Here is a 13053-nt window from a genome sequence, read left to right as displayed (position 1 = left end):
CTCATTAATAATGGTAGGTATCATTAGCTGATTACCATGAGTCCAAATCCACAGAATTCTGGCAAACCCCAGACGATCTATCGTGCCAGACAAAAAAGAAGATACATTGGATGCACCACGGTTGATTATAAATATTCTATAAATAGGAAAATCTGTACCTGTACATGGACAAAATCAACACAATGTAATGACTGAAATTACAAAGATGACAAATTCTTTAGAAATGTGTCTGCAGTAAATATTTAACACTGATTTTCAGCCATTCATGCAGGTCATACTATCTGCCTTTAACTTACATGGTCAGTACAGCTTCCAGAAGGTCATCAGCCAGTGGCAACTTAAAAGACTTGCAAATAGTCCTGCACATCTGATAGGGCAGCACCCCACATCTACACAAACAGAAAGAGAGAGGGAGAAGTGTACATTAGGTATTAGCCAGGTTTATTTCAAGTTAATGTTAATGTGTACAGGAAAATGTGTCAGAGGCAATGAAAATATATTTTATGGAATTTCACTGTTATACAGCTTAGAAACTTGAAGTGCACTTAGTAGCCTGTCTCCACCATTCTGAGGTCCTTAGTGATTCTGTTATTCTGTGACATCACAGAACAAAAAGGGCAAATGATCAACATAAAGGATCAACAACAAATCCTTTTTTTGTTAAATAACTATTCAGTCTTTCATTTAATATACTGTTCTGCCTGTGAACGGACATCTGATTATGCCAGTGAATACCCAGTATGGCAGCTATTAACAAAAAGTACATGAACAAAATGAAAAGGACACAAAAAGACTATCCTTTTCTTGTCCACTGTCAAGTGCTGAGAGAGGCTTAAGATTCGAAAAAGTATTCTTTGACTGCAATATATCATTTGCTCAGCAACAAACAGAAACTAGGTAGGTTTGCAAGTAGAGTTTACCAGAAAGCAGCCTAGGATAAACAGAGGAAACTTACTTTTCACGATCATTGTATGCAAGTACTGCAGACAGTTGCCCAAAATTCTCAAAGCTTTTTTTCTTCAGTTGTTCTTGAGCCACTGCAAGGAGGAGGTGGAGGTCTGTTTCATATTCTTCTTTCACACCGTAATAGCGCCCAAGAGTCATAATTTCATGTTCTGAAAATGCTCCATCCGTGATACTGACTATCAAATTTCTGTTTACAAAAACAACATACTACATTAGTTTAAGTAAAATAGTTAAAAAGTTAATAATTGCTAAATTTCTGTGAAAACAACTATTAAAATGCTGTATTTATTTAAAATCTTTAAAGAAAGTATTCAATTAAATTTGAAATCCAGGTCTGTTCAAGAAGGTTTAACGGGAAGTACCTGAACTCTTAACTTTTGGAAGATGTCCATGTTTCCTCTGTAGTTGACTACACATAACAAAACACATAATCATTATAGAAACCTTTTACCTGGAAATGCTGTACTAGCATGGAACATTAGTAGAGATTAGCTTTGTCCAACAATACAGTGAATTATACAGGCTATTATCCTGTTTTGTTCCTAATTGTATTTTGCATTCTGCAATGTATGATTAATTATCTATAAACACAAAGCACGTACAACAGTTGCATAAAACATCATTGGAAGAGAAGTGGGGCAGAAGATACCAACAGAGAATGGTGGTATTAATCAAGTGTCAAGCCACACTCCACAAATCACTGTGAAAACTGGCCCTGTTGGGCAGCTTTCATGGGAAAGCTGGGGGAAGGGAAACACAAATCAGCCACACAGAAAGGGCAGAAAATTACACCCAACTTGTAATTGCAAGCCCTCCTGACAAGAAAGAAATAAAGGACAGCAGCAAGACCAGCTGATGCTTGGGTACTGTCAGTGGGGAATCAGATCCCACAGCGAAAAGCCTGAGATGCGCTCTCCCAAGGTTGCTTGTGCTGCTCAGAAGAACCAGCCCAACCCAAGGAAGAAGAAATGTTCCTAAGATCCATCTGATGGGCCAATACTGGCATTGAATGACTAATCATTCCTGTTAATATCAAGGATTTGTTGCTGATAATAGTACTGGAGTAATTTTAGGGTAAGCTCCTGAAGACACTTATTGTATATCAGCAAATGGAAACAAGCACTGAGACTACATTATAGTCTTGTTATACATAAAACTTTGGTTTATATTGTTGGGAGAGGGAGGAGAAAGACTGCATTAGAAGATGGTACAAGCTTTGCAGTAGGGATTGTGCCACCTTCAGTGACTACGGAGTTCCTCCTGTGACCTGCGTGTTGGCACCACAGGAAGGAAGAAAAACGCCAGTAGCAAGGAAACGTAGGAGGCTTCCAGCTTTCCTGAGAAAACTGAACTGTAGTTTACCTCAATAGCTACAAGACCTCTTGTCAAACAAACCTGGGTTAGTGTAACTATACCTTGGCATTATGATTCCAAATCTGTCTCAGATAAATACATAATCAGTAGGATTTTTTAACAGCAAGCATCAACATCGGCCTGTGCGTCTCAGTCTAAATTAGATTACCTATTTATGATGCAACTGGATAAACTGCACTAGGAATAAACATCACCATAATGGCTTCTGCAGCTAGAGCTGTACCTTATGGTACACTTGAGGGTACTGCATCGCTGTGATGCAATTTCAAGGATCACCAATCCTTGAAAACAAATGGAAAAAATTGTTAGTGATAGACAAAGACCGGACACGTGACTCAAACGGTTGGCTGAAGAGCAGTTAAATTCCTGAACAATTCTCATAGTGGATCTTTTAACATCCACATCTGAACTGAAAGCACAGAAGTTTAGTACCCCTTCAAATTAGAAAATTTTATTAACAAATGTAATTTTTCACTCACTTTGCCTCAGAGGCTTGTGTGGTCCTGTTCAAATGAAGATACCGCTACAGAGAACAGGATTGCACTCACACAGCTATTCAAAAAAGGATATTAAACACCACATAATGTCTACAATGACTCAACTGCTGTTTTTCTATTTTAATAAAAAAATCAGTAAAATCTCTTATTTGCAAAGACAGGAGATAAATATAAGGAAAAGACAAGCTGATGACAGTACCAAACCTTATTTTGAGTTTATGCAAGCTCAATGACCAAAACATGGTCCATTTAGTAATATTATTATCTTAACACACACACTGAATATTATTATTCATGTTGTAGCAGCATTCAGAGATGCAGTCAAAACCGGAGCCTCTTTTTTCGGTATTACTGCATACATGAAGTAGAGGACAACATTGCCTCATCAGACTGGCACTAAATGCTTGGGTTGGCAAAGCTGAAAGCACGTAGGTAGCTCTACCCATGAGAACATGAAATCCACAGGCTGGATTTCCACACACAGCACAGACTTTTCCATTGTCAGGATTTTTTAAGTCTTATCTTTTCTCAAGCCAGTTGGTGACAACTGAGTCACCAAAACCCTACAGAAAATTATTGTCTCATTTGGGAATTAAGGATTTTTTTTGTGATTCCTAGGGACTAACAAGTGAGACCCGAGATTCACACACTGAATACATCTAAACTCTTCCTGACAAAAAGAAACAAGCTGCAACAATTGTTCCCACAAGTTAGTTATCTTTTTTGTTGTTGCTGTTCTAGAAGAATAATACAGATTGCAATCTGAATTTGGTAGAGAAAGAACAAATAATAATTAACTGCTTAAGAGAGCTATTTCTCAAGCTAAATTAAAGATAGGCATCTTTGCTAAACTCACATGGTTCTTTGTTTCTAACAGCAAATGGTCTTGCCAGTAGCTTCTGAGAAAAAGCAGTCTGGATAGGACCATGTGATATACAGACTTCTAAGTTATAGTTATTTTCTCTTCCTCTCTCTTTAACAAAGCTTTCAATAGTTCTAACAATAGCATTGGGGATTGCTTCTGTACGCACCATATATTTATTTCCTGGATGATGTCCCGTTGATGTGGGTTTTGAGAATACTTCAAGTAAATTGTATAATTATAATTCTGCTTCACTACGTCATACTTATAGGTGTATTTTTAAATTTAACTTGTATAAAATTATACAGGTAGAAAGGAAGAAGCCTGAACTGCAAAATTTAGAGCACAGCAAAGCTTAAGCTGTATTTAAGATAAGAGGATTATTCCGCTGGTTGAAGCTGTCACACAGATAATTGCCTGTATTAAAAATAATCATTTGTAGTTAGTTTTAGTCATGAAATGCCATGACAGATTTAAAATAAGCAGTGATGTAAACAAGAAAATATAAAATTGAAGGAGAAATCCATATTCTTTTTGTAGAAAAATATCTGTGATTTCTCATAGATGCAAAGAAGGGCTCTCTTGCCTTTGTCATTGAAAATATTTCTTTACTAAAACATGTGGATTTTAAAACAAGAAAAGAAAAAAATAAAAAAAAAAGAAACGCGTTAAATATGAACAGAAACAAAATCTACTGTTCACTATAAAGCATGGAAGTCAAATGTGCCTTAGAGGCAAATCCTTCCTGTGGCAGTGTGTGAATGATTCCTGTTAAAACCCCTTAGGTCCCACCAGAGGAGGGATATGAACCATTAGTAGTTGCTCAAACTGGCCTATGTGAGCACTGAGGCTAAAAAACATCATTATGTGAATTTCCGTTTTCTCTCTTGCTCACGGAGAGGGCTACAGTATTTTTATTGCTTAAACCAAGTGCCTCCATACATGCCATAGGAACAGCACCAACCTAAATTAAACAGCTGGGCTGTAATTAAATTTACGTGCAACTGAACCTCTGCTTGATAAAATAAATTTTAAAAAATCCCTGCTGTAAACAGGGAAAGCACAATCAACCCTTCTAAAAGTGTGCTCCACCAATTTTGTCACGCAAATGTTCTGAAGCCTTGATCTGCTCTTAGTACATGTAAGAAGACAGTTTTGCGAATAATTATTTCATAATTTTAATTAAAACCATAATTGTTCGATTTTAAACAGTTACTGGACATGTAAATTAAAACCCTTTTACAAGTGCCATAAAGTTTCTTCACATACACATGAACTTTCAATTTCCTACTCTTCTTACTCTAGAAATAACATTTTCCCTCTTAATGCAGTTAACAATTCAAAATCTTGCTTTTGTTGAGTAAAACATCAAGGAGTCTAGGAATATTTTGACCAAAAACTTCCACGAGCTCTGGCTTCTCTTAGTTTGAATTCTACGTTTTAAACACTCTTTTTTGATTTCTGAATACCAGCTTGTTTTCATCTGTCACTACTTTCACTTTGAATCACTGGAAAAACCTTCTTCAGATCTATATTTTCTCTGAGATATTTCACAAGGATTTTTCTGCATTGGTTAACATTTCTATAGGGATGACATTCCATGCAATATACATCTACTTATATGCTTTAGTTATTATGACAGTTCCTAAATATATAGTTTATTACCACTGTGAAGAACAAAATGTTTCTAGGTAAAATCTCCTCCTCTGTTCCACATCATTAATAAGCATTGCTCTCACTACTGCTTTCCAGTATGTTTTAAAGATGCTTATCACTGTATCCTGTAATTTCAGTACACCTTGGTTCATTTATCAATGGTTCGTTCATTTACCAATCACTCATTTATCAATGATTCATTCATTTACCAATCATTCATTTATCAATGATTCAAAACCCAAATAACACCATTTTCAGAAGGCAACTCAAACCTTCTTTCTCGAATTTCAAAACTACAATTAATTTGTTTCACTCTCTGAGGATGGGCTTTTCTTTATCCTTCAGTGAATATATTACTACTTACTTGCCTTTCTTCATAATACCCTGTGCCAGCTCCATAAAAAGTAGACAGATTTTAGTTGTGCTTTCCAGATTACTTGAAAAGCTCTCTCTCATTTCTGTTTTTCCAGGACATGGGTTCACCTTCTTTTCCCACAAAGTCTCCAAGTAAATGTAAAGAAACATACACCATTTGTCAGCTAACACGTGCCAAAGGTGTCAATAGTAATTCATGCCCTATACTTTCTGGGGGAATGTGCCTACATTAAATATTAAAAACCAAAACCCACTGTCTTACCTGAAAGGCTCATACTCAATCACCTTGGTATGCTCCGGGTCTGTGGCTGCAAACACCTGTCTGATTTCTCGTGAACGAGGTTCAGCTATGTCTTTCAGTTTCTTGAGGATGAAACCAGTATCAGCCACAGAGAACTTAACAGAGGAAAACAAGACACAGAGATAAGAGAGAAAAGCACTATGCAACTTATGTAACAGCAAGAGTTATCAGGATGCAGGGCAAAGCTGAACAGTTAGTTTCTTCATTGTTTCATTTCAAATGCATAAATCTGCAACGTGTTAAGTCTGGAGGGAAGCTTGCTACTGAAAAAAACTTGCTTTCTACTGAGAATTAAATAACAAAACAAAAATCATCAGATCATGCATTCTCAGAGAGCTTATTGCAGACACATGAAAGGACATTCACTTTTGCTTCAAGCATTGTATTGTTAAAACTGAAGCAGTAACATTTGAAGTATAGATCTAATAACTTTGTCCTCATTTTGTGTTGGTGCATGTCACTGAATTCTCAATTAATAAATTCTACCAGGTTAAAACTAATCTTTTCACCATTGGCTCGGATCAACTGTTCCAACAGATACGCTCATTCACATTATGTAAAACATACTCAGAATTAGCAGATTGGAAATCAGTTAGGAAACAATTTTCCCTGTCATGTAACAAGAATGCTTATTTCTTCTTAAATAGACCATTAAAATAAAATTGAATTCAGATAAATAGAACTGGAGCACTTAGGCTTTCACCCTATATTCAGATTCCTGTGTAAGAGCTCTACCAAAGATTTATTTGCTATGTTCATCTTTACCATAAACGTCTATGTATTTAGTCATTAAACTGGAGCTGAGTCCAGATATTAATATCAGATATGCCCTTACATCTATCATGCTCTACCTCCTTTATAAAGCACAATGAATGGTCTGAAAATCGTTTTCTCTCATTTCTTGCAGTAAGAAATGTTCTTTTAACAAACAAGCACTTAAAATTTCGTATGACTGGTATTGAGGACTTCATCACAGAAGAGATGAGGCCTCACTCCCCATCACGCTGAAGTCCGTCCACAGAATTGTATCTGTTCAAAGAGATCTAGAAAAGTCCTGGAAGTATTGGAAGTCCTTATGACACTGCCAGAGCATTATAAATTGATCCACATTTAATTAATACATCAGTGGTTTTAGGTAACACGCTCAAATTTAGAGAAGACTGCCGCTGCATATGCAAAAACTGCTCCAAGTACAACACTGGCATGCAATGCCACGCAAGCCAGTGGTGTGGAGCAGCTTGACCAGCAATCAAAAAGACTTAGAGACAGCAACTTTTTCAGTCCTCTTGCCAAGACTTTATTGTCTGGGCCACAAGCACACAGCATTTTACTGAAAAAGAAAGGAACAGAGATTGAGAAAAGGCTGGGCAGAAGGAATCAATCTGCAGAGTATTTAAAGATGGGCAAAGTGTCATCTACTTAAAAAACTGCCCTTTACATTGTCAAAGCAGTTGCTTTTACACCTTTTTTCCAAACTATATATTGCAAACACCTATGTAAACATCTAGTATCCGAGCAGCCTGGTGATAACTCCTCACTCACTTTCCCCACTTCTCTTGTAGCTGTTGACATTCCAGTAGTCACAATCTAGTTTTGTTTGGTTGTCTTGCTTATGCCTGAGTCAGACTTTATTATGTTGGATTCAATGCAAGTAAAATCAACCTTCGTGCCTGTGCTGCAGAAGACTACAAAGTTTAAGCAATTGAAACTGCTTCAGAGTTGATGAATCCATTTCCAAGGAGGCAGAGCAATGCCTTGTTTGAAAGAATCCTCTTCAAACCTTGATAATACCATTAGAGCTGTGCACAATGCAAATGTTCTGTTCAGAAGCAAATTCGCGGTTTCCAAATACATCTTTTTCATCAAATTGGAAAAGAAACTAAGTGTTGAAATGTTTTGAAAATTAGATTCTTCAAGTTACTTTCATTACAGGCTGTGATCAAAACAAAAAGATTCATTGATTTCTTTTCGCCCCTTAATTTAAGTGCAATACAATAAATACATCTTTGAAACAGAAAATTTATCTCATTTTCCAAAAGCAAAATATTCCATCTAGATTTCTTTCACCAGTGTTCAGAAAAGGTACTGATGTGTTGTGCCAAAAGGAAACCTCTGTCGATTCAGAAGGAAAAAGATTTCTAATTTTAGAAATAACTGAAATATATTAGTTTTTTTCCCTTCTTCTAACCGTCTTCTGTCTCTGCTCTTCTCTGATAATTGCTGAAGTTCTTGTGGTTTGAGTATGCAGCCCCGATGAACTGAGGTAAACAAGGTGTACCCTTACTTCTGGAACTGTTGCCAAAGGATCTGAATAAAGCATCTGTCCTTGGGAGAATAAAATGTTTTTTTCTACCAGCTGTTTTGAACTCTTCACTGTGCAAAGAACATTTCAAAATTCACTTCAGATAAATGTTTTTAGTGTTGTTTCTTCCCATTTTGCAGATTTTATTTTGGTAATATACAATCATTCAGTCTGGAAAACTACGATTGCATTTATTTTCTTCAAGACAATCAATGCAAACAGCAGTTCCAAAGACCATTTACAACCTAATGATGCAGACTGCATTTTGGAGAATAGCTTTGATTTTTATTCTACTAGGAGTAAAAACAGTCCAGCAGTAAGAAAACATAATGTATATAGCTTTGTGTTTTACTGCTTAAAGCATTTAGCAGTCGTAACATTTTACATCAACAAGCATTTGCAGACCTTCCTCATTACTTCAGGGAAGGCGGGGTGGTGCTAACTCCACGTTGCAAAGAAACCGCGCTGTGTTCTGCTATTTTCAGCAGAGTAAGCACAGCACGCGTGGCCAAAAGGCAATAATACAGAGTCAGACTGCACTTACCTCTACCTCAGCAGCACAGTGATGGCAAGATGACACTCTCAGTCCCCAAGACTACGCCAGGCCTACTGGCATGTGGGGAATCCTGCAGGTTCACTCACTGTGGTGAGTCAGTGGACAGGGAACAACTAAAACCTGCACTAAACCTTCTCCCTTCCCCACTCACAAAGGGTCTGGATTAAAAGGCAGAGAGCATTATCTCATAGCTCAATAAACCCTCCTGGATATTCTAACAAGCCTGAGTAATGGGCAGCTCTGCATAAGGTCTGCTGAAGGCACAATTCAGGCTGTGACACCACCACGAGCTATGAAGCATATGCAGTGCTCCAAAGGCTTCAAAACACTGTCTAGTCCGAAGGGCGATGTTCAAGATCACACGGTGCTGAAACAACTATCAGAAGAGGGACTGGGATGCTGAAATGCCTTGGCTCCTGAGCTGCTGCATTGTTAAGATGCATCTCAAACCGACCGGTTCGGGACTGCACACAATAGGAATTCCCAAGTACACTAGGGTAATTTTTTTCAAATATTTCAGCACGAAGTTCATCATTTTAAAAAAATCTACATTTTTTACCAAATGAACATAAAATCCCACAAAACGCTCTGGGACTCTTCTTTCTTTTGATTTTCCATCCCTGTATCCGTTCTTTTTTTGACCTTTGAGGCAATTGCTGGAGGACAATCCATTTCTTCCTATTGGATATATTTCAGGTTTTTGTGAATGAGGGCTTTTTACCAGACGTCTGTGTAATGACTGGTAGCAAAATGTACACATAAACAGAAGCAGTCCAGCTCTTTCTTTATTACTGCTCTCCCCTCTGCAGGCAACTCTAAAAGACAGTGAAACTTGGTACAAACTGTAAGCCCGAATTCCTGACTGTGATTTGAATTTCTAATATTAAAATGGAAATGTTCAGTAAAATAAATATGTATGAACACAAATAAATCAAATCAGGGAATTCTCATCGGTAAGATTCTAGAGCTCTCCCTAGCTAGCATCTCCTACATCCACTGCTAGAGACAGAGCACTGGGCCATGAACTTTGGGTGAAGAAATTAGGTATAACCAATTCTGAAAAATATAACATAGATAAGATATAGTTCTTAAAGCCAACAGAAAATAACAAGAGCCTGCTTCACCTCATTTGCATGCTTCTCCATATAGTTGATAGTGTACTCATCAGCATCCACCAAAAGAAAGTTGTGGCCATGGAAACAAACTCTGGCTCCAACAAACAGATCCTGAGCCTTGAAGTATTCAGATGGCTCACTCTTAAAGAGCTCCTGCCCAGGCTTCTTAATGCGACCTCTTTCCAAAAACTTCCCACCGAGTATCCCTATGGGAATAGAATTGTAAACAATTAATAGTGGCTTTGCTCAGGAAAAAAATAATAATAAAATAAAGTAAAGGAAACCAAAAAAACTACTCCAAACCAGTCTATATTTATATATTAGTTTTCATCCTTGAGTTTCTTGTCTCAAAATGTGTCCCCCCCTCCTTCTCATTGCTAAAAGAACAGCCTCTACCAGTGTCCACAGCAACAGTTACACTGTGCATATTCTGTGACATGTCTCATCTGAATGCCTGCCAAACACCTTCCCTTTTTTCTTTTCTCTAAAATGTGAGAGAAATTTGCCTCTTCAAATGGTTCCCATAACCCTGCTGCCAGCCTTGGGACTGACCCGTGAGAAATGTAAGATGCGAAATGCAAGATCCAGGCAATTATCCTTGAACTGTTAAAGTAAAAAAAAAAAAGAAGAAAGAAAAAAAAAAAAGAAAATCCACAACTTAGTATAATATAGCCCTACTAAGATCACGAATTCTGGTGCACTGTCATTCTAACTTGCTTTTAAGGGCTTTTGAATATGAAAAAGGCAAGAGTGACATGACACTATCTTCTACATACTCTTCTGCCAATGCGACTTACCTGTGATCTGTTATTTCCTTTCTGAGCACAGTATGTCACATTATTTCTTCTCACATTATAATGATTTTATTCATGCCACTGGAAACTGTACGTTGTGCTCAAGGGTATGTAAGATACTAAAAGGAACATTTTTCTTTCCATTAATATCTTCTGGTGCACCACAAGATTACATCACATTTACCAAGCTTTCTAGAAAACAGTCTGTCACATGTTTAGTTTCATCAGGGTATGTGTCCTACAACAACTCTGGAGTGCCTGGGGTTTGTTTCCTGTTTATATTTGAGCTTCCAAGCCGAAAGCCAAAAAGCATACTTCAGTAACATTTAATGATGTTTTACATATTAGGTAGTGATGCGAGTCCAATAAAAGGCTGATGAACAGTGTAATAAAATGCCATTTATAGTCAAAATTATAAATGAATGTGAAACCCAAACTACTTATTAAACCAGAGTTTGGATCAGATGTCTTACTTAATTGCTTTACTTGTACCATAAAAGCAAAAGACAAAAAAATACACTAGGGCAATGGTCAGGTCTAGCTTAAATCAAAAAACGATTCCAATCACTAATGTAACTCTAATCTTAACACATTCCTTTTTACCTAGCTATTAAAACAAATATGAAATTTTACATTATAGAATCCTGGCAAGTGTTTGCAATATTTAAACAAAATCGATCACTGTAAGACTGAAATTTCACTCCTGTCTCTGTTTTTCCCTTCAACTGCGCATTTGGATTGTAAACTTACCTTAATACCTCTGTCTGATAATTGGTTTTTAAATATTATGGGTGAGTACATTTCGAGTGGTATAAAGAAAAACAACCAAAAAAAAACTCATTAGGTTAGAGATTTTACACTGAAACCTGATGAGAAATTTTGATGGAAATCTACAAGAGTCGGGCTCAAAGCACAAAATAAACACCACAACCAAAGACCCTCTTCCATTAAGATCAGATCAGACTTTGCAGGTGTTTGTACAGCTGCTAGTTTGGTCTAGGGTAAAAAAAAGGGGTTGTGATCTCCTGCATGGGGAGCCAAAGTTCTCTTGCTTTGACCCCCATCTCAACAAGTGCTTCAAGATGTCCAACCCTGTGTATTTCAATTACAGATTCACACTAGTACTAATAGCATGAAGTACTTCTCAGCAACTTTCAGGTCCCTGGACTTAGAAAAGTAAGAGCAACTGAGGTCTGAAACATTTTATTTGTCAATGTGTATCAATTCATGCAAATAAAACAGGAAAAGACAGCCCTTTGAACCTGTGCACGAGAGAGGGGGTCAAATTGTTATTCTGGGAGCCATTTACTATTTTAACTCATTCACTAAGAAGTGTCCAGCCTTACTCTTCTCACACCCTGTTCACTTCAACAACACTTCTGCTCCTCGCAAGAATGTTCCTCTCATTCCCATTTTGCACGCCTTACCCTTTTTCCTAGCCTCTCATACCTGACCTCTGCAAAGCCTTCTCTTAACCTCAAAGAAACTTGGTCTCTCCTCCTTCAGATGTGACTAAAATGAGGGAAGAGGAAAGCAGAAAGAATAAAGGAAGGAAATGGGAACAAAGAAACTTCTGCAGTCCCAGACCTCTTTCTGACTTCTGCTCTATCCCTTCATCTCTACTTCTTATCCTGCCCCTTCAAGGCTGCTATCACTAAATGCCCCAGAGGGCAGTTCTTAGTCATATCCTTCCACGTAGTTCATCTTTTTGCCCTCTCTGAAACAGTCAGCTTCTCCATCCCCTTTAATAACCCAGGAAAGTTGAAAACCAATTTGCTGATACTTGCCTTTTGTACGTGTCTGAAAGCATTTCTTATTGTTGGTATGCAAACTTGCTCATTTACAGTTTCATGTTTTGTTTACTAGCAATAATTAATGGGGCCCCAGCTGCAAACCTAGCATATATTCTTACTCCAAAATAAAAGGAAGCCAGGGAATAATCTCTGACCTTGCAACCATGCTGCTGCCAACCCGAGTGACTCACCACATCTGCACTGCACAGTGCGTGGGTCTGCTCCGGGTGCTATGCGATAAACTTGGGGTCTTAAGACACAGATAGCACTTTTGTGTGTTCAAACTGCTTGGAGGTATGTGAGGGCTGTGCTGTGGTCTAAATGAGCAGTGTTTTACAGCAGAAAACCAAGGGCATGTATTGCAGCACCTGGGTGTGGCAGAAGAGCCTGGGAAGGGTTTTTGAGTGTGCAAAACCCCCTGGGATAGTGTTAGATAACTGATAAGGGTGGAGCAAGCCAAAC

The 13053-nt window shown here is 37.7% G+C and overlaps 1 protein-coding gene across 2 annotated transcripts in view; it reads right to left on the bottom strand.

The window, feature by feature from the left end:
• The window catches only part of EFHC2 (EF-hand domain containing 2), a 58012-nt gene that overhangs the window by 9557 nt on the left and 35402 nt on the right, over positions 1 to 13053 (bottom strand). For both annotated transcript variants that reach the window (XM_035542330.2, XM_035542331.2), the window contains exons 10-13: positions 10014 to 10210; positions 5993 to 6126; positions 956 to 1153; positions 297 to 389 (exon numbers count right to left, since the gene is read on the bottom strand). In XM_035542330.2, the coding sequence (XP_035398223.1) occupies positions 297 to 389; positions 956 to 1153; positions 5993 to 6126; positions 10014 to 10210 (622 nt within the window). The remainder of the gene's footprint in view (positions 1 to 296; positions 390 to 955; positions 1154 to 5992; positions 6127 to 10013; positions 10211 to 13053) is intronic.

Source organism: Cygnus atratus, chromosome 1, assembly GCF_013377495.2.
Source record: "Cygnus atratus isolate AKBS03 ecotype Queensland, Australia chromosome 1, CAtr_DNAZoo_HiC_assembly, whole genome shotgun sequence".
Taxonomy (NCBI): Eukaryota; Metazoa; Chordata; class Aves; order Anseriformes; family Anatidae; genus Cygnus; species Cygnus atratus.
This window is presented reverse-complemented; position numbering and strand designations above follow the sequence as displayed.